The sequence below is a fragment of the Leptopilina heterotoma genome, unplaced genomic scaffold (assembly GCF_015476425.1).
Source record: "Leptopilina heterotoma isolate Lh14 unplaced genomic scaffold, ASM1547642v1 Lhet_44, whole genome shotgun sequence".
Classification (NCBI taxonomy): domain Eukaryota; kingdom Metazoa; phylum Arthropoda; class Insecta; order Hymenoptera; family Figitidae; genus Leptopilina; species Leptopilina heterotoma.
The window spans coordinates 199,668-226,905 of NW_025111084.1; the positions used below are offsets into that span (position 1 = coordinate 199,668).

General features: G+C 24.6%; 4 protein-coding genes across 15 annotated transcripts in view; 2 read left to right on the plus strand and 2 right to left on the minus strand.

The window, feature by feature from the left end:
• The window catches only part of LOC122507052, a 34,719-nt gene extending 31,846 nt beyond the window's left edge, over window positions 1-2,873 (plus strand). For all 7 annotated transcript variants that reach the window (XM_043619565.1, XM_043619566.1, XM_043619564.1 and 4 more), the window contains 2 exons: window positions 947-1,609; window positions 2,429-2,873. In XM_043619565.1, the coding sequence (XP_043475500.1) occupies window positions 947-1,609; window positions 2,429-2,626 (861 nt within the window). In that variant the 3' untranslated portion in view covers window positions 2,627-2,873. The remainder of the gene's footprint in view (window positions 1-946; window positions 1,610-2,428) is intronic.
• An 86-nt stretch (window positions 2,874-2,959) lies between these two features.
• Window positions 2,960-5,549, minus strand: LOC122507055 (queuosine salvage protein). The gene is made up of 6 exons (XM_043619573.1): window positions 5,298-5,549; window positions 4,893-5,108; window positions 4,491-4,653; window positions 4,286-4,399; window positions 3,326-3,511; window positions 2,960-3,205 (listed from the first exon to the last, which is right to left on the minus strand). The coding sequence occupies exons 1-6, from the start codon at window positions 5,412-5,414 to the stop codon at window positions 2,991-2,993; spliced, it is 1,011 nt and encodes a 336-aa protein (XP_043475508.1). The 5' UTR covers window positions 5,415-5,549; the 3' UTR covers window positions 2,960-2,990.
• A 230-nt stretch (window positions 5,550-5,779) lies between these two features.
• LOC122506909 lies at window positions 5,780-27,170 on the plus strand. 6 transcript variants are annotated; one of them, XM_043619330.1, is made up of 18 exons: window positions 10,707-10,923; window positions 11,838-11,867; window positions 11,951-12,055; window positions 13,051-13,449; window positions 13,565-13,674; window positions 13,757-13,829; window positions 13,910-14,142; window positions 14,244-14,628; window positions 21,834-22,282; window positions 23,449-24,112; window positions 24,209-24,815; window positions 24,907-25,066; window positions 25,210-25,397; window positions 25,499-25,572; window positions 25,656-25,854; window positions 26,197-26,341; window positions 26,569-26,674; window positions 26,879-27,170. In XM_043619330.1, the coding sequence occupies exons 4-18, from the start codon at window positions 13,204-13,206 to the stop codon at window positions 26,918-26,920; spliced, it is 3,681 nt and encodes a 1,226-aa protein (XP_043475265.1). In that variant the 5' UTR covers window positions 10,707-10,923; window positions 11,838-11,867; window positions 11,951-12,055; window positions 13,051-13,203; the 3' UTR covers window positions 26,921-27,170. The 6 variants fall into 6 exon arrangements, with proteins under 6 accessions (XP_043475266.1, XP_043475265.1, XP_043475263.1 ...); XM_043619328.1 differs by lacking the exon at window positions 10,707-10,923 and adding an exon at window positions 11,367-11,440; XM_043619327.1 differs by lacking the exon at window positions 10,707-10,923 and adding an exon at window positions 11,391-11,456.
• Window positions 7,745-11,383, minus strand: LOC122506918 (F-actin-capping protein subunit alpha). Its single transcript, XM_043619347.1, has 3 exons — window positions 11,144-11,383; window positions 10,384-10,633; window positions 7,745-9,388 (listed from the first exon to the last, which is right to left on the minus strand). The coding sequence occupies exons 1-3, from the start codon at window positions 11,339-11,341 to the stop codon at window positions 8,970-8,972; spliced, it is 867 nt and encodes a 288-aa protein (XP_043475282.1). The 5' UTR covers window positions 11,342-11,383; the 3' UTR covers window positions 7,745-8,969.
• Window positions 27,171-27,238: the final 68 nt, after the last annotated feature.

Consider the following 27,238-nt stretch of genomic DNA (forward strand, 5'->3'; position numbering starts at 1 on the left):
ACTCGAGAAATAATTTTCGATTAGCGAAAGAAAATCAAATGACTTCTATTAATGGAAAAAGATATTGGAATTTTCATGCTGGGAATTATCACACATTTGGTGGAATTGGAAGACGAAAATTTCAGGAATTTAATAGTACAACGTTTAATAGTAATCAGTTAAATGAAATAAACTCACAAAGCTTTTGAGAATTTCTTGCAAGAATTTTGGAGATTTAAAGAATTAAATTCACTTGGCAGAATTATTTCAATTTTATGCAAAAAAAAATAAAATTTGGAACTTTTCTTAATTAATAATTAAAAACCTTTTGTTTACTATTTTATTTATTTTCTGTTTACTTTTTATTTACTCTTTTTATTTTTATTTTTACTATTTTAATTTTGTATTTACTGTTTCTATTTTATTTTTTATTTACTATTTTAATTTTGTATTTACTGTTTCTATTTTATTTTTTATTTACTATTTTAATTTTGTATTTACTGTTTCTATTTTATTTTTTATTTACTATTTTTATTTTATTTACTATTTTTATTTTGTTTTTTATTTCCTTTTTTAATAACTAAATATTTATTTAACTGTTCAACGGCAAATGAATCCATTTTTACCGTATTCTGAATCCTGATCGCAATAAATAAAGCAAGTGAGTATTTTAATCGAATTTTGTCTAGACTAACATGTTCTCGTGAGAAGTGTCACGATTTTAATTAACCCACAATAAATCTTCCAATTCCTTAATTTTTTCTAATTCAATTTTCAAAAATGCCACACAAGGACAAAGTTTAAAATTAAATTTACAAATCTTCATCTAAGACGAAGAGAGAAAAATCTAACAAAAATAGATAATTTTTCTAATACCTGAGAATAAGAATTGAAAACCAATTGTTGCCTTTCAATTTCCCATGGAGTCTATAAAATTATATAACGAAAATTATTTAATTTGTTTCAGGATGATATCATAGATTATGAATCAAATAGCCTCGTGAGTGGAGAAGGTCAATTAAAAGTTTCCAATTGTCAGAAGAATAATGAAGAAGCAGCAGCCATGAGAAGTTCAGGGGAAATAATAATACCATCGCAAAGTTGGAAAAATTCCGATGTTGAAAAATTATTTGAAAAAGAGCGAAGAAATAATAAGAATGAAATAAATGCAAGATTCAATAACAAGGATAGTAAAAATCATTGTGATATTAATTATGAAACTTCAAAATCATCTCAACAGAGAGTAATAAATAAATTGGATTTAAAATCATTTGGATATGAATGTGGTTTGAGACGAACGCAATCGATTCAATTTGATAGTAGAAATCACAGTCAAGCGCAGGAACAAAAACCAAAGATTGTCAAAGAAAAAAATGAATTTAATTCGAGTGAAATTGAAAATGACGACGATTTTCAATATCCAATGAGTGGCATATTTTCAGCGAAATCAGTGCCAAATATTGCGGATATTGATTTTTCTAATGATGAAAAACAAAATAGGAGGAAAATTTTTGTGAATTCAGTGGAAAATCTTTCGAGTGAAAATTCAAAGGGTTCGATTCCAATTTTACCATCGGTAAGAAAACTCGCTAGAGCGTTTAGCAAATCAACTGAAATTAATTCTTCAATGGTGAGTTGTTTGTATTGCAAAATTAATATATTACAATTAGGGTAAGTGCGGGTATAGTCGGACAGTACTAGTAGTCGGACACTTTCGTGTTTTTTGACAAATAAATAATAATGCATTGTGATAATTGCTTTAAAAAGTATACTAGACGAATGTGTGAAGTTTATATTTTATTAAAATAGTGTTATTTTCGAAAATAATTAAACAAGAAATATTTTATTTAATGCTTTAAAAATCATGGTGTCCGACTATAGATACAGCCATTTTCGAGTAGCGCGATGAGTGGCACAAAGTTTTGTTGATAATTAATCATAAATATTAAAACGTATAGGGTCTAAATATTATATTAATAACTTCTAATATGCTTTAATTCCATTTTCCAGCAAATAGCAATTAAAAAATTATCTTTTTCACTTTATAAATTCAACATATCTAAACGATGTCCGACTATAGAAACAAGGGGAAAAAGTGTCCGACTACTAAAGCATTCGTAATTTTTTATTAAAATGTTTATATTTTATTAAATACTCAACTATTTGTAACAAATTTATATGATTTTTAATCCTGAAGAACTCCTTTAATTAATAATGTGCTTATAAACACAGTAGATATTTGCTATTTCAAGAAAAAAAGCATAATTTAAGATTGTATCCTTAAGTGTCCGACTACTAGTGCATTTACCCTATTTAGTATTTAATGTTTTACAGAGTTGACACAAAAATTAAATTTTGTTTTTTCCTGACTTTTCCCTGAATTCCCTGATCTGTGGGAATTCTGTTTTAATAATATTAATATTCATATTTTAATATCTCTTTTTGTTAGCTAAAAATGGAGAAAAAGAGACCAACGACACCTGAAATTCTTCTCGTTGAAAAACCAAGACAGCTTGAACAAAACTCATCCGAAAATGAAAGAAACGCAGAAAATAATAAAAGTTCAATTGGCGATATCAGTATTATTTCTCCTGGTAAATTGAAAAATAATATTCAATTTTGGGAACAACTACAAAAGCAAAGTTAACAATTATCACTGTTATGAAAATATCGATATAAACAGATATCTAATAATCTAGATTTTTAAATGTAAAATACTGTTTTTTATACGCTCATTTAATTTTAAAGTCTTGTAAAATTTTAGTTTATTGCCATTCAATGTATTGAAATTTATTCATTGAAACCTAAAATCAATGAAGGGCGAATAATGTTATAAGAAGGAAAATATCTGCCATACGATTGTAAATTTAAAACAAATAAATAAATTATAATTACTATTAGAAAAAATAATTAAAATACTACTGGAAGAATTAAAACTAAACGATTTAAACGATTCGGATAAAACTAAATCTAAAAACGATTTTTCTTAGAGAATTTATTAATAAAAAAAATTAGTAATAAATTGTTCGGACCTTATGGAAAGGCACTTTCTCTAATTCCTGGGCATGTTGCCTTCGATAAAACCATAAATAAAAATCCACTTGAATAGCATTGCAGTCCAAATCTGGTGACTGTGTTTTAATTTCCTTGACAATTCTCTCAACAACTTCGATTGAACATCCTCGAATTTCGATTTCTTCCTCGGAATCTGCTTTCATTTCTATTTCTAAGTATAACAGAAAGAAAGAAAAAGTAAAAAAGCAACTTCATAGAGAAAAAGAAAATTCTTTTAAACAACTCATGTTTAAAAAATTATTTTTTGAATAATATTCTACAATTTACATACCAGATTCAAGTGAATTGAGTAAAGATGAAGTGTAATTCAAGGCATCAAAGTGTACGAGTACTTGTGGAACTCGATAATCAGCGAACATCGTCAGTTCATCAAGATCAGGAAAATTTCCCAAGCCTTTTCCTTTGAAACAAGCCCAAATATCAGCAACGACTATCTGCGCTCTCTTGTAAAATGAAACTGTCAAAAAGAAAAGAAATTTTTTAAAATTTTATTATGAAAAATTAATTAATTGATAAATTCATTATTAATACCATTTTTCGGGGAGATTTTTTGTAAATCTTTAATCAAATTAATAACTAGATTTAAGTACAGACTTCGCACTCGATAATTAATTTTAAAAAATTTTCTTTCAGAGAAGAATTTTATTATTTATAAAAATAATTGAATTTCTTCCAATAACTTTACTAAAATTTTTTAAAATAATTTAATTTTTTTTACGAATTTTATTAATATTTTTTAAAATAATTTAATTCTTGCGAAGAATTGTATTAAAATTAAATTGAAAATAGAATTCCTGTGAATAATTTTATTATATTTATAACAAAATAATTAAATTATTTTGAAGAATAAAATTGTATAAAAATTTTGTTAAATAATTGATTTTATCGAAATTTTTAGAAAATGCTATTCTAAATTAATTGAATTTTTGTGGAAATTTTATTATTTATATAGAAAAAAAATGAATTTTAGATGAATTTTATCAATTTTTTTTTAAATAATTGAATTCTTTTCGGAAATTTTATGAAAATACTAGATATTGAAAATAATTGAATTTCGAATATTTTTTAAAAATAATTGAATCGTTTTAAAGAATTTGCTTATAAATAATAAAAAATAGAATAATTATTGAGCGAAATTTGTAATTAAAGTTAATTATGTTTAATAATTATTTTAATTATTATGATTAATTATTATTTTTAAATGTAAATTCTTTTCCAGTTTTTCACTTACCTTTCTGGTCTTGATAAACACCTTCGTCGCGGAAACAAACAAAATCTTTGACAATAATATCTAACAATTTTAATGCTGATCCATTTGATTGTTTAACACATTCGAGAAATGTGCCTATAGTGATAAATGATAATAAATTAAATAAGTTTCCATTCTTTTTCACTATATTCAAAGAAACTTTAACGAATTTTGAATATTATAGTACCATTATATTTTTCAAGAAGAACTTTTCCAACCTCTTGTAAATTTTGCACTCTTTCCTCAATTAAAGGAATCTGAACCGTACCGGAATCACTTCGAAAAATATTCTCTAACTCTTTTCTCGTTATTTTCGAATAATAACCAGGATCCAAAATTGGAGTCCCCTCCTAAAAAATTTATCAATCGGGTATTAAGTTTCGAATAAAATTATATTTTTTCCACTTTCAACTTCGCTAAAAAAAAACTTCGCTTCATGGAAAACACCGAAATAGTCTTTGTTTCTTAAAAAATAGATTCTTCGGTTTTGACGAATTTTCAATAGATTCTTTTCTATTCTTTTTTTCTTTGAAATTTTCCTACAATTTCTTCAATTATGATAAAATAATTTAATAACGATTTTAAATACCTCTAGACTTCGTTTAACAGCAGCACATAGAGCAAAATATCCACTTTCTCCCTTCACTTCCCAATGGACATCATTCCTTTTCCTCCAGAAGCAAAAATTCAAGGTATTTAGCACGAAAATCCAATCAATTACTTTCGAGTCATATTCTTTTGGTAAAAATTCATGATTGAAGAAATTTTCCTTCGAGATTTCTCCGCTCTTCAATCCTTCGAGAATCTACAAAAACATCCAAGTTTCAAAAAACGGATTTTTGACAACAAATGTAAAAATATTTACTTATTAAGAACGAGGAGAATTTATAAGTATATAACAAAAATGAATGTACGAATAAAAAAAAAATGAAATAATGCCAACTTACAAATAAACAATAAATATTTCTAGATATAAAATTAATAACAAACTTACCAAGCATGAAATATCCTTCACCCCTTTTTCGTTAATGAAAACATTCTTTGAATGTTGACTTATAAATTTCGCCGAATCTCTTGGTAATAAAGTTATACAACTTTTGTTTTCTTCCATTTTTAACACTTTGGTTTTATTGAATAATAATAAAAAAGTTTAGAAAATTATTAAACAATTATTAATTAATTAAAATCATTAAAATATTGCCTACTCTGTAGATTCTTTATATTATGTTTTGAGGTTATGTTATTAAACCGGAAGAACCGGCTAAAAAGCGCTTCGTCCACACGCATGTGCAGAGTGCTCACTCCGCTCCTCCAATCAAATGCAAGCGTTACAGGCGCGAATTTTAAATATTCTAGATTTTGAAATTCGCGCCTATTATTTGATTGGTGCAGGGAAATGAGGCATTTTGCGCAAGCGCTGCATATGCGCGTTTTAACCTGCTTTAGTCACGTGACCTTAGAGAAACCAAACAAATCATGGACGTCAAATTCGACGCTGTATTAATTTTTCTAAAACTATAAAAACTAAAGTTTATTTGTTTACAAAACAATAATAAAAGGATACATCTGTCGAATAATTACTTCAGGTAAGAGTACAAGTATTTGGGTGTCTTTTTTTTAAACTTTTTGTCAATTTTATCGCAACCGAAATATGTCTCAGAATTTACATTTTACACAGCACGTTGTTTTTTATATACAATTATTTAAATATATAAAAGTACGGAAAGTATTAAAATAAATTCTATTTATATATATATGTTATTAAATTTTACTTATATATATCGTAATTCATTAAATTTTATTTATTAATATATGTTTGAATTTATTTCCTTAATAGGTAGTTTCGTTTTTCGTAACAAAACTAAATCTTTCACAAACGCATATTTATCTGTTTCAATTATTCATAACGAAAATCAATATTACTACACACACAAAACTTATTTTACTTGAATTAAAAATTTATATCAGATAATACGAGACGGTGCTCGAACAGGTAAAAGTATTTTAAAATAATATGGACTCTACGGAGCAAAAATGAAAAATTACTGACAAAAATATAACCAGTCAAAGTTCTTTTACAATTTTCAAATCCGTTTGTTTACAGTATTCAATTTTACAAAATTTTAATTATTCGTAAATTCTTCGATTAAATATTTATTAGAAAATGGAAACTTCAAATAATTTTAAAAAATTCAATTCAACTTTTTCAAAAAAATTAATTTCAAAATTCAATTATTTCGAAAAATTCACGCTATATTGCTTTTAATATTCAATTATTATCTAAAATTTTAACTAAAATTCATTTTTAAATCAATTTTTATTAGAAAATTCTACTAGAATTCAATTATTTAAATACAAAAACAAATATTTTATTGAATAATTCAATGTTTCTTAAAATTCAATTCCCATAAAGAATTTTATCAACATATTTTAAAATAATTGAATTCTTTTGACGAATTTTAATAAATTTTTTAAGAATAATTAAATTTTTCTAGAAATTCGATTAAAATTGTATTAAAAATAATTAAAACTCTGCGATGAGTTTTTATTATTTATGAAAATAATTGAATTCTTGTGATGAATATTGTTATTTATGAAAATAATTGAATTTTACAATGAATTTTACAAAAATTCCTGAATGTAATTGAATTTCGGCGAAGAATTTTATTAATTTTGAAAATAATTGAAATCGTTCGAAAAATTGCGTTAAATTTTTTGAAATAATATTACCTATATTAAATATTTAAAAAATTGAATTCTTTTGGAAAATTTTATTAAAATAGTAGAGATTGAAAATCATTAGAATAAATATTGAATTGAAGAAATTTCCTGAAAATAATTGAAATTTTGCCTAGAATTTTATTAAAATTTTTGAAAGTAATTGAATTTCGGAGAAGAATTTTATTACTTTTGAAAATAATTGAAATTTTTAAGTGGATTTAAACAATTTTTGAACATAATTTAATTTCTGCGAAGACATTACTTTTGAAAATAATTTAAATTTTAAATAATTGAATTCTTTCGACGAACTTTAATAAAAATTTTGAAGAATAATTATACATTTTTCAAGGAATTTGATTAAAATGGTATTAAAAATAATTTATATTCTACAATGAATTTTATTATTGATAAAAATAATTGAATTCCTAAAAAGAATTTTATTATTTACGAAAATAATTGAATCCCTGTAAAAATTGTATTATTTATGAAATTAATTGAATGATTGCGAAGAAATTTATAAAAAATTTGTAAATAATTGATGACAATTTTTGAAAATAATAGAAATTTTGCTAAGAATTTTATTAAAATTTTTGAAAATAATTGAATTTCGAAGAAGAATTTAATTATTTCTGAAGATAATTGAAATTTTTACCTATTTCGAGGCCTGTACGAGACTAAATTACTTTTTGTACACGATGGTGTAATAAATAATAAAGTGTATAGATTTCAAAAAACTTTATTATAAAAAACAGTCCCACAATTAATAGAATACATTCCAAACACCTCGTTCATCAAGCATATTATTAACTTAAAAAAAACTGATACATATTAAATGTAAAATATTGAAAAATGACATTTTGTATAAGTACAGAATCAAAATTTTAAAGTGTCATCACTTTATTCCATTTAATCCATTTAATAATACAATATAATTCAAAAAGAATTTTATTTTAAGATACACTCGATTGTTGATTATTCCTAAAGTTGTATTATTTCATTTATTATAGGCAACTATTTTCTGTAAAGTTTGATAATTGTAATTTCTATTCAACATTTATTTATTCTCTCCCCCTGTGTTTTTTTTACTCACTCACATACACAAATACACATTCGTACGCGCGCTCTAAAATTCTCTTTTTTGAAAGAGAACATTTAATTCGACATCAGCATTATTGTATTTAACTACTTATTACAAAAATGATAAAATTTGCAATAGTTTTTTTTTACACATTCAAAGTGAGTTAATTTTTTCTTTTTTGAATTCTAAAGACTCACTTAGAAATGTAATAATGATCGCTTATAATTTTTTTTTTTTAATTAGAGCTGAAAATAAATCTTGAGAAAATTACAATTGTTACATATTACAGACGCGATTCATTCATTCAAATAACATATTTACACATTATTTTCTTTTTCTTTCAACGCAAAAAACGAACGGAGTAAGGCATGTTATTTTTTTTCGTGTTACTTGTCTGGTTGTGTATGCAATATAGCACCAAAAAATTATTTAAAATTTTATCTATGTTATGTAGTTGAATAATAAAATTTGACAACGTACTCATTGGCTGTAATAGTCATTAAAAAATAATAGGGAGTGTTTCTTAGTTTAAAAGAAAAGAGTAGAATATATTTATCTTTTTTGTATAAAGTTTGGTAAAAAATATGGGCTGTGAGAATTTTTCTTCAACTATTGTGCATTGTCTTAGATTTAAAAAAGAAAAAAAAAATGATTAGGAAGGAAATGAAAATTTTCGAAATGAAAATTTCGGCACAGCCCATGAAAAAATTGGCCCTTATTGGAGAATATATTTATATCGCAGTTAATAGGATAAATCTTTCATTTCAAAGTTTGCTTTTCATATTCATCACACCTCCAGACTTTGACCCGTTTAGCAAAATGTGCTTTTTTTTAATTAATTCTCTTAATATATAAAAAAATCTAGTTCTATTGACTTTTAAGCTCTTTGCCAATACTATAGGAGACAATTTTGTTCCAATCGATTTTAGTTCGCATGACAGGTAATTGCCTTCGTAAAGCCTTAAACGTTGTGTCTGACATTGTTTGATAATTTTCAGATATTGCAGTCTGATAATCGTTCTCTGATTCCTCGACGAGTCGTATTAATTCCTTAGCAGTTTGTTTCTCGGATGAGATAGGCAGACTTTCTTTCACATCTTTACTACTGACTAATTGAACATTTCCGTCCTCGTAATAGTGTACTTGTACCTTTAAACAACCTCTTAATTCTGCAGTACCGGAACTTGTACTAAAACTCACTGTCCATACTGAACGCCAGCGTCCATTCCAGAAATTTTTAGGTTGAAATTGGTGATCCTCTATGCAAGCAGTTAGAGTTATGTTCCCTGTAAAAAGAATTTCGTTTTAGTAAAACAGGGTTGACACAAAAATTTAGTTTTGTTTTTCCCCGACTTTTCCCTGACTTCAAGACAAAATTTTGACAATTTCCCTGACCCTAAAGAATAAATTGATTCAATCTAAAAATTAATAGATACATAAAAATAAATTGTATTACATTTATTTACGAATTTCTTAAATTGTAAAATTATTCGTTTTTAACAAAAATTCTTGTTAAAATCGATTATTTTTAATAATTTTCGAAAAAGTTCTTTGAGAATTTTCAAATTCATTTGTTTACAATATAATTTTACAAAATTTCAATTATTCGTAAATTTTTCATTTAAATATAAATATTTGAAAATAAAAACCTGAAATAATTTCAAAAAAATCCGCAATTAAACTTTCTCAAAAAAAATTAATTCCACAGAATTGTAGGTAAAAATTTTATTATTTATGAAAATAATTGAATGATTGCGAAGAAATTTATAACAAAATTTGTAAATAATTGAATTCCTGTGAAATTTTTAGTATTTTCTGCAAATAATTAAAGGTTTGCGTAGAATTTTATTAAATTATTTTTAAATAATTGAATTCTTTTAAAAAGTTTATTAAATTGGTAGTTATTGAAAAATCATTGAATTGAGGAAAATTTTTGAAAATAATTGAAATTTTGCCAAGAATTTTATTAAAATTTTTGTAAATAATTGAATTTTGAAGAAGAATTTAATTATTTCTGAATATAATTGAAATTTTGACCAGAATTTAAAAAATGTTTTAAACATAATTAAATTTGTGAGAAGAATTTTATTACTTTTGAAAATAATTGATTGTCTGTAATTATTTGTATCTTCTTCAAAATTCAATTCGTTCTTAGTGTTTTTGTCTAAAATTCTTCTATAAATCCATTATTTTTAATAATTAATTAAATATGTATATATATTAAAAAATTTAACTAATTTCAGAAGAATTTCGCAAAACATAATTTTTTTTAAAAACAAACCTCCTTGGCTCTTTCCAAAGACAGAGCAAGCTCCATGTCTGTAGTGATTTTGAGTGTAGGTTGTTATTTCTTCTTGTAGAGCAGATCTCCAGGGCTCTGCAGTCGAATCCGGTTCGTATGCCTCATAATCCTGAGCTTCTTTTCTCAAATGATCGTATTTAAAATTCTGTTTACTCCGAGCATCGTAAAATCTCGAACCTCCCAAGTCATTGTGCTCGGTTATAAGTGCCGGATATTCACTTCCCTCTATCTGAATGCGAAAAAAATCAAACTTGTTAGAAAAATATTAACATATTTTGTTTTGAAAATAATCCTTTTATATAAAGTTCCCGACCTTTTTTTTAAATTAAAACACTCAAGCAATTTCAATTTCCAAAAACATAGATGTCTCACACTCTCACCCTACATTTCAACCTCAAAATAGGTCACACACTATCATCATTATCCAGCAGATAAAACGATAAAAATAAACTCCTTTCAAAACAATTTTCACGACAAATCACCATAAAAAGAAAATTACGAAAGTCATGATCGAAAAAAGTAAGTTTATTTAGCTTTCGAGAAAAAAAAGAGAAATGTCAATAACCTTTCGATAAAAAAAAGGATTTCGGCAATAAAGAAAAGAAAGTAAATTATAAATTGTATAGTAATTAATTGTTCCGAGTAATCCAAGGAATTAGGGATCAAAATTCGAGTATGTTGTTTGAATAAAAAATTGTTTTAAAAAGAAAATTGCAAGTTTTCAGGAAATTGTAGGTACCTTAACAGGCGTGAGCTGGTCCTTGTTGTAAAGTGCAAATGCACAAGACGCGCCCTCCTTTAATAAATTATCATTATTCAATAGAACTCTCACATCGTTAAAAACTTCATTAAACTCGCCAGGAGGCGAATGCAAAATAAAATTCGAAACTATTCGCACTTTTTCTTGATCAGGAATCACATCTCCATCCGCCGCCATCTTATCTTACCTTTACAACTGTACGCGCACGCACACCAACATAACCCAACTTAACCTAATGTGTCAAACGCCCTATACTCACAATACGATAAGACGCGGGTGAATCATATTAAATGTATACAATATATACCCATAAATATCTTTTTCTTTTCGAATAAAAAAAAATTTAATACTCCTAATAATTTGTCGAGTAAAAAACTGTTAATTTTGATTTATTTTTTCGTAATTACTACGGTTATTACAAAGGAAAATTTGTCCGTTTTTCCATAAAACTGTTATGATTCCTTTTTGATTTAAATTTATTTTGTATACAATATATATAAGTATTAGTATTTCATTCTATTATTTTATTTGAAAGGAAGAAAATAATTTTTTATTACTAATTACTAATCTTAGAAAATAGAAATTTTCTTTATTTTTTAGGTTATGTTTTTTAAGAGTGAAATATTCTAATTATATTATTGTTATTTTAATTTTTTCTTTTTTTCTTATTTAGATTAAAGGAAATGATAATAAGGGCAAAAAAGTAAGAATATTTACATTTAAAACATTTTTTAAATATTTGTAAATAAAAGTTATATTGATTTTTTTGTGTTTGTTTTTTTTCAGGGATTGTAAACATCTTGAAAACAATGGCTGATATTCCAATTATTAGCGATATCCTTTTAATGAAAGAAGGATCGTGCTCGGACACCTGCCGCAGTAGTATAATAGGTTTGTCAATTTTATTGTTTTCTTTTATTTCATTTCTTTATTTTCTTTTCTTTGATTTATTTTGAATTTCATTTCTTTCTTTTCTTGCGTCAAAAAAGGGTTGCCACAGGTCAGGGAAATCAGGGAAAAGTCAGGGATTTTTATTAAAAGTACTGGAAAAAATTAAATGTTTATGATTTATAAGAAAATTATGAATTCTTATGTCTTTGTTTGCCTCATAAACAAATTCTCAAAAAAACCTTAAATTTTTTCTATCTTTGACAATAATTTATTTTAAATAACTTAATTCTATTGAAGAACTGCCATAAAGTTATAATGAAATATTATTTTGAAAAATTTTAATTTCAATTCTGTTGAAATTATTTTCAATTTTAGAAATTTTAACGCAATTCTTTGAAGGAATTCATAACTATCTTAATAAATATTAAAATTTTTTAAAGAAATTCAATTATTTTCAAAAATTTTTTTAAAAATTCTCGTCAACATTTCAATTATTTTTATAAATAGCAAAATTCTTCGCCGAAATTCAATTATATTCAGTAATTTTTATAAAATTCAATTATTTTCATAAATTAAGGAAATTCGTAAATAAATGTATTAGAACATTTTTTTGAGTATCTAATAATTTTTAGAGTGAATGAGAATATTCTTTAAGGTCAGGGAAAGAGTCCAAAAATTTGTTTGGAAACTAGAGAAAAACAAAATTTAATTTTTGTGGCAACTCTGAAAAACAGGGATAATGTGAAAAAATTAAAATATTACTTAAGGGGACATTCATTTTTCTCTAAAATAGAGAGAACGTTAGTGAAAAAATTATTTCTCCTAATTTGTTCAATACATCGAATTCTGTATAATAAATAAAATATTCAATTCTGTAATTCTGTAATTTTTTTCAAATTTCTTATTAATTAAGAATTAATTTGAATTCGAATGTACAACTATATTACATGTAGGAAAATTTATTTTTTCTTTTTTAATGATAAATTTGTTTTCAGGTTTATCGTCTAAAATTACGAGTGGGTTCGTGTGAAATAATGTAATTTTCTGAAAAAAAAAATGTTTTAAAGGAAAAAAAGATGACAAATTGAATGTCCTCTTAAACATTATAATTAACGAATGATAAACGTAAGGAATAAATCTAAACCACTATGAAAGATATTAGGGAACGTCAGTTTGTGAGCAAACTCGATCGCTATCAACTTGAAGACAAATATTTGCGGGTGCTCGAAGAAATGGAAAGTTTGAAAAAACAATCCAATCAACAAGAAGATAAACTTAAAAGACTGACTACTAAATTAATGAGAGTTTCTGCAAATCCTTCGGCTTTTGTTAATCTTCATGATATTTGTAATGACAAGGAGAGAATTTCTGCTTTGGAATGCGAAAATAATAAGGTTCTCCCTTAACATTCGATTCGTCCTATTTTTTATTTATTTATTTTTTATTATTTCATTTTAGACGAATAATTATTATTCTTATTATTAATTATAAATTATTTTTTCCTTCTAGTTAAAAAATAAAGTAAATGTATTAAGAAATCAGTTATTGTGTTATGTAAACCAAAGATTATCGCCTAAGAAATTTCACAAATTTATGGTAGGAACACCAAAAACTGAAAAGTAAGTGAAATTTTTCTAAAAATATTGTAGTAAATTTTTAGTGTTTGTTTTGGTTTTATTTTTTTATTTTCTGTTATCGTAGAAACTCAAAGTTGAAAACCGACTCTAGTCAATTTTTGTCACCAAATAATGAAGAGGATTTGCAAAAATTTCAAGTACGTATAATTAATTTTCTATAATTTTCTAAATAATTACAAATTTTCTAAATTCTTTTATTTTTTGGTATTTGTTTAAGGAACTTGAATCACAATCGAAGGAAATGACATTTAGAATTTCGGAACTCGAAAGTGAATTAGTGAATCGTGATACTGAGAATCAAAGGGAAAAAATTGCGGACAATATTAAACACATTCGTAATTTGCGTTATATTAATGAATGCACTGGACAGCTTGTTGTGTTTGAAAATGAGAATAAATCTCTAAAATTAGAAGTCGAGAATCTGAGAAAACTTCTCGCCGACACAAAAAAGTGAGCATAACATTAAATTTTCGTTATAATTTTAATTTTAATGTAATTCTTTTCAACTGTTTTGTATTATTAATTTAAAATTTTTATTCTTTTAAAAACAGAATAAACAAAGAGATGACATCTTCGCTGCTAGTGGAAAGAAAGAAACTAACCGAAATGGATTTGCAAATTTTCAAAACAAAAGACTCGGAACTTTCTCTCAGGGAAAAAGATGAGCAGATTCAAGATTTAATGAACGAAATAAAAATTCTCCAACAACACAATAGCGAATTAATAGCACTAAGTACCAAGTATTCTAATGTGGAAATCGAAAATTTACAGTTGACGAACAAAATATCGGACCATGTGAATAATAACGAAGTTTTGAAAAATGCATTGAATAACGAGCAGGCGAATTCAATTGCTCTTCAAACGGCCAATTCGCAATTGCTCCTGAAATTAAATGAACTCCAGAGAAATGTCGATACATTGACAATTCAGCTGACGGTAAATATTGTAAAAAATTAAATTATTATAAAATAAGGGCTAGAACTAGATTCGTAAATCCCATAAAGATCCATAAATTTGCTTAAAGTCCGTAAAAGTCAGTTTAAAAAAAAAAAAGTCCGTAATTTTACTGAGAAAAGACGAATAGTTCGTAAATTGTACGATATAATTTGGAGAATTTTAGAGAAATTACAAATAATTGCAGAAATTCAATTATTTTCAAAAGAAATAAAATTCTTCGCAAAAATTCAATTATGTTCAAAAAATTTTTAAAATTCTCGTCAAAATTTCAATTATCTTTAGAAATAATTTAAATTCTCCTCCGAAATTCAATTATTTTCAAAAAATTTAATAAAATTCTTGTCAAAATTTCAATTATTTTCAAAAGTTTTCCTCAATTCAATGATTTTTAATATCTACTTAACTAATTTAATAAAAATTTTCAAAAGAATTCAATTATTTAAAAATAATTAAATAAATTTCTACGCAAACCTTTCATTATTTTCATAAAGTGTGTTTTTAAAAAGCCCAAAAATAGTAAATATGTAAATAAGTAAAGTGTTTTTCAAGAGCCCAAAAATAATAAAGCTCTTTATGCCATAAAACAGAAGAGAAAATGTTGATTTTTAAGAAATTCGGTTTTTTGAATTTTTGATATTTTTAATAAATTTAAATTTTTTACCAAAGGGTGGAGATTTTTAAATAAGTAAAACATTTTTCAAGAGCACAATAATAATGAAGCTTTCTGCCATAAAACAGCAGAGAAAATATTGATTTTTAAGAAATTCGGTTTTTTGAATTTTTGATATTTTTAATAAATTTAAATTTTTTACCAAAGGGTGGAGATTTTTAAATAAGTAAAACATTTTTCAATAGCACAAAAATAATGAAGCTTTCTGCCATAAAACAGCAGAGAAAATGTTGATTTTTAAGAAATTCGGTTTTTTGAATTTTAGATAATTTTCGAAAATTTTACATTCTTTACCAAACAGTCGAGACTATTAAATAAGTAAAGTATTTTCCAAAAGCACAAAAATAATGAAGCTAAATCCCATAAAAGAGAGGAAAAAATGTTGAATTTTAAGAAATTCGGTATTTTGAATTTTTGATAATTTTCGAAAATTTTACAATCTTTACCAAACAGTCGAGACTATTAAATAAGTAAAGTATTTTCCAAAAGCACAAAAATAATGAAGCTAAATCCCATAAAAGATAAGAAAAATGTTGAATTTTAAGAAATTCTGATTTTTGAATTTTTGATAATTTTCGAAAATTTTAGATTTTTTACCAAAGATTCGAGACTATTAAATAAGTAAAGTATTTTCCAAAAGCACAAAAATAATGAAGCTAAATTCCATAAAAGAAAGGAAAAATGTTGAATTTTAAGAAATTCGGTTTTTAGAATTTTTGATAATTTTCGAAAATTTTAAATTTTTTACCAAACAGTCGAGACTATTAAATAAGTAAAGTATTTTCCAAAAGCACAAAAATAATGAAGCTAAATCCCATAAAAGAGAGGAAAAAATGTTGAATTCTAAGAAATTCGGTTTTTTGAATTTTTGATAATTTTCGAAAATTTTACATTTTTTACCAAACAGTCGAGACTATTAAATAAGTAAAGTATTTTCCAAAAGCACAAAAATAATGAAGCTAAATCCCATAAAAGAGAGGAAAAAATGTTGAATTTTAAGAAATTCGGATTTGTGAATTTTTGATAATTTTCGAAAATTTTACATTTTTTACCAAAGAGTCGAGACTATTAAATAAGTAAAGTATTTTCCAAAAGCACAAAAATAATGAAGCTAAATCCCATAAAAGAGAGGAAAAAATGTTGAATTTTAAGAAATTCGGTTTTTTGTATTTTTGATAATTTTCGAAAATTTTACATTTTTTACCAAACAATCGAGACTATTGAATAAGTAAAGTATTTTCTAAAAGCACAAAAATAATGAAGCTAAATCCCATAAAAGAGAAGAAAAAATGTTGAATTTTAAGAAATTCGGATTTTTGAATTTTTGATAATTTTCGAAAATTTTAGATTTTTTACCAAAGAGTCGAGACTATTAAATAAGTAAAGTATTTTCTAAAAGCACAAAAATAATGAAGCTAAATCCCATAAAAGAGAGGAAAAAATGTTAAATTTTAAGAAATTCGGTTTTTAGAATTTTTGATAATTTTCGAAAATTTTACATTTTTTACCAAACAGTCGAGACTATTAAATAAGTGAAGTATTTTCCAAAAGCACAAAAATAATGAAGCTAAATCCCATAAAAGAGAGGAAAAAATGTTGAATTTTAAGAAATTCGGTTTTTTGTATTTTTGATAATTTTCGAAAATTTTACATTTTTTACCAAACAATCGAGACTATTGAATAAGTAAAGTATTTTCCAAAAGCACAAAAATAATGAAGCTAAATCCCATAAAAGAGAAGAAAAAATGTTTAATTTTAAGAAATTCGGATTTTTGAATTTTTGATAATTTTCGAAAATTTTAGATTTTTTACCACAGAGTCGAGACTATTAAATAAGTAAAGTATTTTCTAAAAGCACAAAAATAATGAAGCTAAATCCCATAAAAGAGAGGAAAAAATGTTGAATTTTAAGAAATTCGGTTTTTAGAATTTTTGATAATTTTCGAAAATTTTACATTTTTTACCAAACAATCGAGACTATTAAATAAGTGAAGTATTTTCCAAAAGCACAAAAATAATGAAGCTAAATCCCATAAAAGAGAGGAAAAAATGTTGAATTTTAAGAAATTCGGTTTTTTGAATTTTTGATAATTTTCGAAAATTTTACATTTTTTACCAAACAATCGAGACTATTGAATAAGTAAAGTATTTTCCAAAAGCACAAAAATAATGAAGCTAAATCCCATAAAAGAGAAGAAAAAATGTTGAATTTTAAGAAATTCGGATTTTTGAATTTTTGATAATTTTCGAAAATTTTAGATTTTTTACCAAAGAGTCGAGACTATTAAATAAGTAAAGTATTTTCCAAAAGCACAAAAATAATGGAGCTAAATCCCATAAAAGATAGGAAAAAATGTTGAATTTTAAGAAATTCGGTTTTTTGAATTTTTGATAATTTTCGAAAATTTTACATTTTTTACCAAACAGTCGAGACTATTAAATAAGTGAAGTATTTTCCAAAAGCACAAAAATAATGAAGCTAATCCCATAAAAGGGAGGAAAAAATGTTGAATTTTAAGAAATTCGGTTTTTTGAATTTTTGATATTTTTAATAAATTTAAATTTTTTACCAAAGGGTGGAGATTTTTAAATAAGTAAAACATTTTTCAAGAGCACAAAAATAATGAAGCTTTCTGCCATAAAACAGCAGAGAAAATGTTGATTTTTAAGAAATTCGGTTTTTTGAATTTTAGATAATTTTCGAAAATTTTACATTCTTTACCAAACAGTCGAGACTATTAAATAAGTAAAGTATTTTCCAAAAGCACAAAAATAATGAAGCTAAATCCCATAAAAGAGAGGAAAAAATGTTGAATTTTAAGAAATTCGGTATTTTGAATTTTTGATAATTTTCGAAAATTTTACAATCTTTACCAAACAGTCGAGACTATTAAATAAGTAAAGTATTTTCCAAAAGCACAAAAATAATGAAGCTAAATCCCATAAAAGATAAGAAAAATGTTGAATTTTAAGAAATTCTGATTTTTGAATTTTTGATAATTTTCGAAAATTTTAGATTTTTTACCAAAGATTCGAGACTATTAAATAAGTAAAGTATTTTCCAAAAGCACAAAAATAATGAAGCTAAATTCCATAAAAGAAAGGAAAAATGTTGAATTTTAAGAAATTCGGTTTTTAGAATTTTTGATAATTTTCGAAAATTTTACATTTTTTACCAAACAATCGAGACTATTGAATAAGTAAAGTATTTTCCAAAAGCACAAAAATAATGAAGCTAAATCCCATAAAAGAGAAGAAAAAATGTTGAATTTTAAGAAATTCGGATTTTTGAATTTTTGATAATTTTCGAAAATTTTAGATTTTTTACCAAAGAGTCGAGACTATTAAATAAGTAAAGTATTTTCTAAAAGCACAAAAATAATGAAGCTAAATCCCATAAAAGAGAGGAAAAAATGTTGAATTTTAAGAAATTCGGATTTTTGAATTTTTGATAATTTTCGAAAATTTTAGATTTTTTACCAAAGATTCGAGACTATTAAATAAGTAAAGTATTTTCCAAAAGCACAAAAATAATGAAGCTAAATCCCATAAAAGAGAGGAAAAAATGTTGAATTTTAAGAAATTCGGTTTTTTGTATTTTTGATAATTTTCGAAAATTTTACATTTTTTACCAAACAATCGAGACTATTGAATAAGTAAAGTATTTTCCAAAAGCACAAAAATAATGAAGCTAAATCCCATAAAAGAGAAGAAAAAATGTTTAATTTTAAGAAATTCGGATTTTTGAATTTTTGATAATTTTCGAAAATTTTAGATTTTTTACCAAAGAGTCGAGACTATTAAATAAGTAAAGTATTTTCTAAAAGCACAAAAATAATGAAGCTAAATCCCATAAAAGAGAGGAAAAAATGTTGAATTTTAAGAAATTCGGTTTTTAGAATTTTTGATAATTTTCGAAAATTTTACATTTTTTACCAAACAGTCGAGACTATTAAATAAGTGAAGTATTTTCCAAAAGCACAAAAATAATGAAGCTAAATCCCATAAAAGAGAGGAAAAAATGTTGAATTTTAAGAAATTCGGTTTTTTGAATTTTTGATAATTTTCGAAAATTTTACATTTTTTACCAAACAATCGAGACTATTGAATAAGTAAAGTATTTTCCAAAAGCACAAAAATAATGAAGCTAAATCCCATAAAAGAGAAGAAAAAATGTTGAATTTTAAGAAATTCGGATTTTTGAATTTTTGATAATTTTCGAAAATTTTAGATTTTTTACCAAAGAGTCGAGACTATTAAATAAGTAAAGTATTTTCCAAAAGCACAAAAATAATGGAGCTAAATCCCATAAAAGATAGGAAAAAATGTTGAATTTTAAGAAATTCGGTTTTTTGAATTTTTGATAATTTTCGAAAATTTTACATTTTTTACCAAACAGTCGAGACTATTGAATAAGTAAAGTATTTTCCAAAAGCACAAAAATAATGAAGCTAAATCCCATAAAAGAGAAGAAAAAATGTTTAATTTTAAGAAATTCGGATTTTTGAATTTTTGATAATTTTCGAAAATTTTAGATTTTTTACCAAAGAGTCGAGACTATTAAATAAGTAAAGTATTTTCTAAAAGCACAAAAATAATGAAGCTAAATCCCATAAAAGAGAGGAAAAAATGTTGAATTTTAAGAAATTCGGTTTTTAGAATTTTTGATAATTTTCGAAAATTTTACATTTTTTACCAAACAGTCGAGACTATTAAATAAGTGAAGTATTTTCCAAAAGCACAAAAATAATGAAGCTAAATCCCATAAAAGAGAGGAAAAAATGTTGAATTTTAAGAAATTCGGTTTTTTGAATTTTTGATAATTTTCGAAAATTTTACATTTTTTACCAAACAATCGAGACTATTGAATAAGTAAAGTATTTTCCAAAAGCACAAAAATAATGAAGCTAAATCCCATAAAAGAGAAGAAAAAATGTTGAATTTTAAGAAATTCGGTTTTTTGAATTTTAGATAATTTTCGAAAATTTTACATTCTTTACCAAACAGTCGAGACTATTAAATAAGTAAAGTATTTTCCAAAAGCACAAAAATAATGAAGCTAAATCCCATAAAAGAGAAGAAAAAATGTTGAATTTTAAGAAATTCGGATTTTTGAATTTTTGATAATTTTCGAAAATTTTAGATTTTTTACCAAAGATTCGAGACTATTAAATAAGTAAAGTATTTTCCAAAAGCACAAAAATAATGAAGCTAAATCCCATAAAAGAGAGGAAAAAATGTTGAATTTTAAGAAATTCGGTTTTTTGAATTTTTGATAATTTTCGAAAATTTTACATTTTTTACCAAACAATCGAAACTATTAAATAAGTAAAGTATTTTCCAAAAGCACAAAAATAATGAAGCTAAATCCCATAAAAGAGAAGAAAAAATGTTGAATTTTAAGAGATTCGGTTTTTTGAATTTTTGATATTTTTAATAAATTTAAATTTTTTACCAAAGATTAGAGACTGTTAAATAAGTAAAGTATTTTTCAAGAGCACAAAAATAATGAAGCTTTATGCCATAAAACAGCAGAGAAAATGTTGATTTTTAAGAAATTCGGTTTTTTGAATTTTTGATATTTTTAATAAATTTAAATTTTTTACCAAAGAGTGAAGATTTGTAAATAAGTGTAGTGTTTTTCAAAAGCACAAAAATAATGAAGCTTTATGCCATAAAAGAGAAGAGAAAATGTTGATTTTTAAGAAATTTGGCTTTTTCGAATTTTAGATGTTTTATTAAAGTGTGGGGACTATTAACAGGTTGTCTAATATTAGAAGATTCATTACAAGATTTTTATTATCGTTTATTTTTATAATTAGATATTAATTTATTGTTAAATATGTCAGTTACTATATTTTTTTAGTTTTTTTGATTTTCTATGTGAAAGTCAGGGAATTATTTTCCTAATCCTTGTTAGATACCCTATCTTTAAAATCTGAATTTTTGATATTTTTAACTAACATTCTGTGGAATTAATTTTTTTGAGAAAGTTGAATTGAATTTTTTTTATATTATTTTAAGTTTTTATTTTCTAACATATATTTAATTGAAGAATTTACGAATAATTGAAATTTCGTAAAATTGAATATTGTAAATAAATGGTTTTGAAAATTGTCAAAGAACTTTTTCGAAAATTATTAGAAATTATCGATTTAAAGAAGAATTGTACTTAAAAATTCTTGAAAATAATAATTGAATTGATAATGATTTTATCACTCGGGCATTTTTAATTATTATAAAATATGAAGAAATCGATGACTCCGAGTCGAAGACTCGGAGTAATTGATTTCTTCATGTTTTATAGTTATGAAAAATTTAATTTATAGTTTTAAGTAAAATATTCTTTTATTTGACTCCGACTGGTTATATTTTTTCTCAGTAATTGTTCCATTATTTTTCATTTTTTGTCCGTAAAGTCCGTATTTTTAAATACTTTCACTGTTTCGTGCCCTGTAAAACAGTTCCTTTTACTCTACAAAGTAGAAGAATAAACGATTTTTTTTATTCACAGACCTATGAAGAAATATCCGTGAAGCAGAAATCAACCCCAAAAAAGAAGGAGCGAGACGAAAAATATTCATATTCTCCACAAGCGTCTGAAAATATTCCCTCCGATTTGTCTAAAAATAAAACGAAACACTGCACGACGATCATAAAAGAAGAATTGAAACTGAGAATAGAAAAAGAATCACAAACTGAAAATAGTTATTTACAAAAGTCTGAGAATTTTCGTAAAAAAGAGAACGAATTTATTCAGCCAATTGTAAATTCGGAAATTCCCGAAAGAAGAAAACAAGAGGAAATTAATAGAAATACGACGAATATTCAAAATGGAAATACATTGTCGCCGGAGAGAATGTTGAAATTATTGGAACAGGCACAAATATCAAATCAAATTGAAATGCAAAACAACCGATTGAAACAAGTTGATCCCATTTCGGAATCGATACAAAAACAAAGGCAAGTTGTTAATCTTGAAACATTACTTTTTGGCGATTCCAATATCTTTTGACATTGGCTGTCGGAAAATTTAGTAATTTCAATCTGTCATTAGAAATATTTATTGTTGTTGGTGAAAAAGATATTTTGAAAAGAAATTTTTTTATTGTTAAATTGTATTTAAGAGGAAGAAAGGGTAAATTAAGTCAGAGGTTGTTTTGCAAACTTTAGTATTGATTTCACTTGAAGTAGGATTTCGAGTAGAAAATGTAGAATTTCCGCAGGGGCCAGAAAAATTTCGAAGAGAATTTTTATAGATTCTCTTATGAAAAATTCTCTTCTTTGAATTCTTTGAATATTTTCTAAATATTAATTTTTTAATTCTAACGGAATTTTTCTGTTAACCAAATATTCACTATTTATCAATTTTCTTATTCTTATTCACTTCTATTGTTAGCTTTATAAATTTTTTCTAAACTCAATATTGATCTTAGCGCTTCCATGGAGGAGGTTTTAATTTTAATCGATGTTTAGAAATACAATGAATAGTACAAATTTAATTAAGTAATGGTAATAATAATAGGAATAATATTTTATTTTTAAGGCAATTGTATTTGTTTTAAAAGTTGATCACGACAGATAAATGTATTGTTATCGAATTCTGGCACGTCTTTCGATTGATGTTATCGAATTGATATTGCCACAGTGTGGAACGTTTCGAATTATTTAAACAGACTAATTTACTTTCTTAATCGAAAATATTGTTAGTCTAAAAAAAACTCATGTACCTAGAGCAAATTAATTTAAAATCACTATTCAATTTTTGTACTTTGCAGACAATAATAAGAAAATTAAAGATAGAAACAAAAATCTAAATTTTCTTCAGTATAATTAATTTTTCTTCAATTTCATTTCTTTCGTTTGATTAATTTAAAAAAATTTTATTTTGATTTAATTATTTATTTAATGGAATATTTATTACTATTATTTCGTTAATTATAATTTATTTAATTTCTATTTCTTGAAAATCTTTTATTTTTCGTTTCAACTTTTGTAAACAATTTTCAATGTATTTTTACATTCTGTTTTTTTTTAACGATACGAGTTTATTTTAGGAACACCGAAAAGCCTTCCCTAGTCAATCGCACTCTTTTACTTAATAGATCAATTTAAACATCCGTTTGCAGATTGAAAGAAGGAGGAATGAAATTTATTCAAGATTTAGAAACAATGCAATATTTAAGCAGGCACATCGTCAATTATTGCTCGAATATTATTCCCTTTAAAGATCCAAATCAAATTCTATTTCTCTTCTCCGAGATTTTGAAAGACTATAATTCTTCCTCAAAATTTGGAAACAAAAATAATGTTCAGAAAACTTTTATTGACTCAAACAATAACGAAACGGAATTAGAGCCAAATTATCGTAAGACTGGAGAAAATGTTATTTTTCAAAATTATGAAATTTTTAAATCTAAATTAATTAAAAAAGAAGAAGATGATGAAGATGAAAAAAGCGAGAAGGAGAAATCCGAATGTTTCTGTATTTGCGATGGAAGGTGTCCCAATTATTTTTACAAACAAACTAATGAAAAATGCGTTTGCTGTTGTATTCAAAATTCCAAAAATTCGACTAATTGCGAAAGTTGTTCGAAAGGAAAGAATTTGTTTGAAAATATTGTTTCTGATGTTAATTCAATTAAGCAAACTTTTCATAAGCATCCAAATTTAGAATCGAAAAAAAAGCAGAGTAGAAATTATAATTCGAAATTATTGGATAATTCAATTTTAATAACCAAGGATCAAGGTCTTTTGGAAGTTCACATAGTTCGACTTCAATTGTCTAAATCGGTAAGTTTTAAAAATTAGAAAAGAAAATTCTATTTTTAGCCAAAAGAAAATTAAAATAAAATATTTATTATTATTGATACTTTTTTCAATTTTCAGGCAGTGCGACTACTCTATCAGGACAACGACCTATGGAAAGCATCCTTCTTCATTAGTTGGGACATTGAGGATCAAAAAACATCATTCACGCCAGTGATGAATTATCCAAATTTAAATTTTGACTCATCGTCGATCTTTGTCGTTCTTGATCTCTACAATTTTTTGCACTACATTTTTGAGAAATATATCACTTTTCGAGTTCATGCTTTTTATCCAAATAAAGTGACTCACACTGTTGCCGAAACAAAAATTTGCATCAAGGAGATTATCGACTATCCTCACAATAAAATGCAGTATATTTCTTCAGTGACAAGTGTCATTCCTTGTAGTTATGGAACAAATTTCGGCTATTTGTCTCTATGGATTCGACTCGGCTGTGATCTCAATAAAATCGAAACATTTAAAAATCAACGAGAAATAGTTTCAGAGAGTTCAAAAGTAACAAATGAATCTAAAGATAATCGACAGTCAATAAATTCAACGCCAAATAAGATTCAGAAGGAAAAAGCGGAAAATTATTTATCGTCCGAAACAGAGAGTGATGAGGAATTTATTCGAAAGGAAGGAAGCGAAAAGGAAGAAATGAAAAATTTTACAAATAGAAAAGGTAACAATTTGCAAATTATTTTCTTTATTATAATCTTTATTATTAAAATTTTTTTCTTTATTGAAATCAACTGCAAATATTTATAATTCAGTTGTTAAGAACGAGAATGAGAAAAATTTTGAAATCAGAAACAAAAGGAATAAAAATTCTCTTTTCCGAAAAATGGCGATAAATTCGAATACTTCAACAATATCGACGAATAGCGTTTTCTCAGAAAATGATGAATTCTTTCAGGAAAATGAACACTTGAAGTAAACTATCATTTTGTCGATATTCTAATATTCAGGGCAATAATTTTTGGTCCGTAACGTCCGTATTTATAAATACTTTCACTGCCCTGAATATTAAATAGAAAATCGTTTTCCTTACTTTAAATTAATTGTCTTTATTTAAGAATACTGGAGGAACTGAAGGCAAAAATGACAAAAAATTCCGATCGAATTGTGAATGACGACATTATGGAGTTCAATATGCTTTCAAATAAAAGTCAATCCGATAACACATTATACGAAGTACTCACGGATGACAATTGGGATAAATACAAGATAAAAAATTTTCAAACTACAAGTAAAAATTTTAATTGTACAGTTTTTACTAGAATTACAATTTTTCTTTAATATAAGAATAATTCTGTAATATAGAAACGTTTCATTAATATAAAAATTTGTCTTTAATTTGTACAGATAATCGAGATATTGATGAGGAATCAGATGATAGTGAGTTAGAGGATGATGAGACGTATTCTCTACACGATCAAGTAGGATTTCAATTTTTTATAAAATTCCAAAAAAAAGGAAACGAAAATAAAATTAATATCATTTTTCATTGAAAAACAACCAGGACAAGAAACTCAACTGTATAATAATTGAATTGAAGAGCATAAGACTATTTAAAGAATCCACCATATTTCTGAATCCAAATATTGTTCAACTTTACATTGAATATTCCTTTTTGGGATATTTTGGCAAAGATATGGAAACTTATTCCGTTCCTGTTCCGGAATCTCCAATGTTGGAAATGAAGTATAATTTCAAAAAGGGTGAGAATTACAATTTTAAAATAATAGTAATATTAATATTACTTTATTATTAATTGAAAGAAATTCATTCATAAAATTGAATTACTTTCATAATTTTCAATTTGAATTTTTAAAGAAACTCCATTTATTAAAAAAAAAAAATTCAAAGAAATTCTTTAAGCCAAGAATTTAATTAGGATTTTAAAAAATTTTAATAAAATTCTTTGCAAGAATTCAATTATTTTAAAAAACAATAACAATTCAATTATTTTTATAAATAGTAAAAAATAGAATTAAAAATTTAATTATTTTTAATAATAAAAAATTTCTTCTCTGGAATTCAATTAAAAAATTTATTTTTAGAATTCCAAATAGATGGAAAAAATCATTCGAAACAAAGAGAAATATTAAGAAAAATGTTGACAGGACACTTAGATCCGTGTATTAATTTTATTCTGGTTAGTGAACCTTTACCCGAAGAACAGTTTAAAGATTGCGAAGAAGTCGGGTAACAATCAATAAATTCAATTATTAACTAATTTACAAATTAATTATTATTATTTATTGTTTTCATAAAATTTATTAAATTCTTCCTCTTCTTCTTCTTCTTTTAAATTCTTTATAATTAATCAAATTATTCGCATAAATTCAATTGTTTTAAAGAATTTTAATATAAAATTATAATTAATTTATTATAATAAATTTATAATCTCAAATTATAATTGAAACTTTTAGATTTGCTAAATTAAATCTGAAGGACTATGTTTTGGGCAATTATACTCGAAATATGTCGCTTTTGATAAAGAACATTAATCAAACTAAAAACGTTGGACACTTGAGGGTAATTCGATAATAACTGAAGATTATACGAAACTTATAGATTGATAACGATAAATATATTTACACTTACTTATTTTTAATATACTTAATTATTTTTTAATATTAAATATTAAATATATTATTATTAATTGCCACTATATTATTAATTCGATAATATTCACTTCATATTTAGAATTATTAAACAAATTTACATATTTAATTGCAGATCACTGTCGATGGCATCGAAGCCATGAAAAATTGTTTATAGTCATTCGAGTTTAAATTATTTTCATTTTACTAAATTTTTTACGTTACTTGAAATTTTTTTGAAAATAAAAAAATAAAAATAAATTTTGTAATTCTTTACATTTTGTCGAAAGAATTAGAAAAAATATCGACTTACCAACTTGATTTATAATCACGGAAAAAATATTATTATATCTAAAGAGGAAGTTAAAAAAACGAAAGTTTTCAATAACATTTATTTAATAATTTAATAACAAATTAATATGGACACTTTGTAGTACATCATATTTATTTTTCATTGATAAGGGTAATTATTTCGATAATAATTTAAATCTAAGTA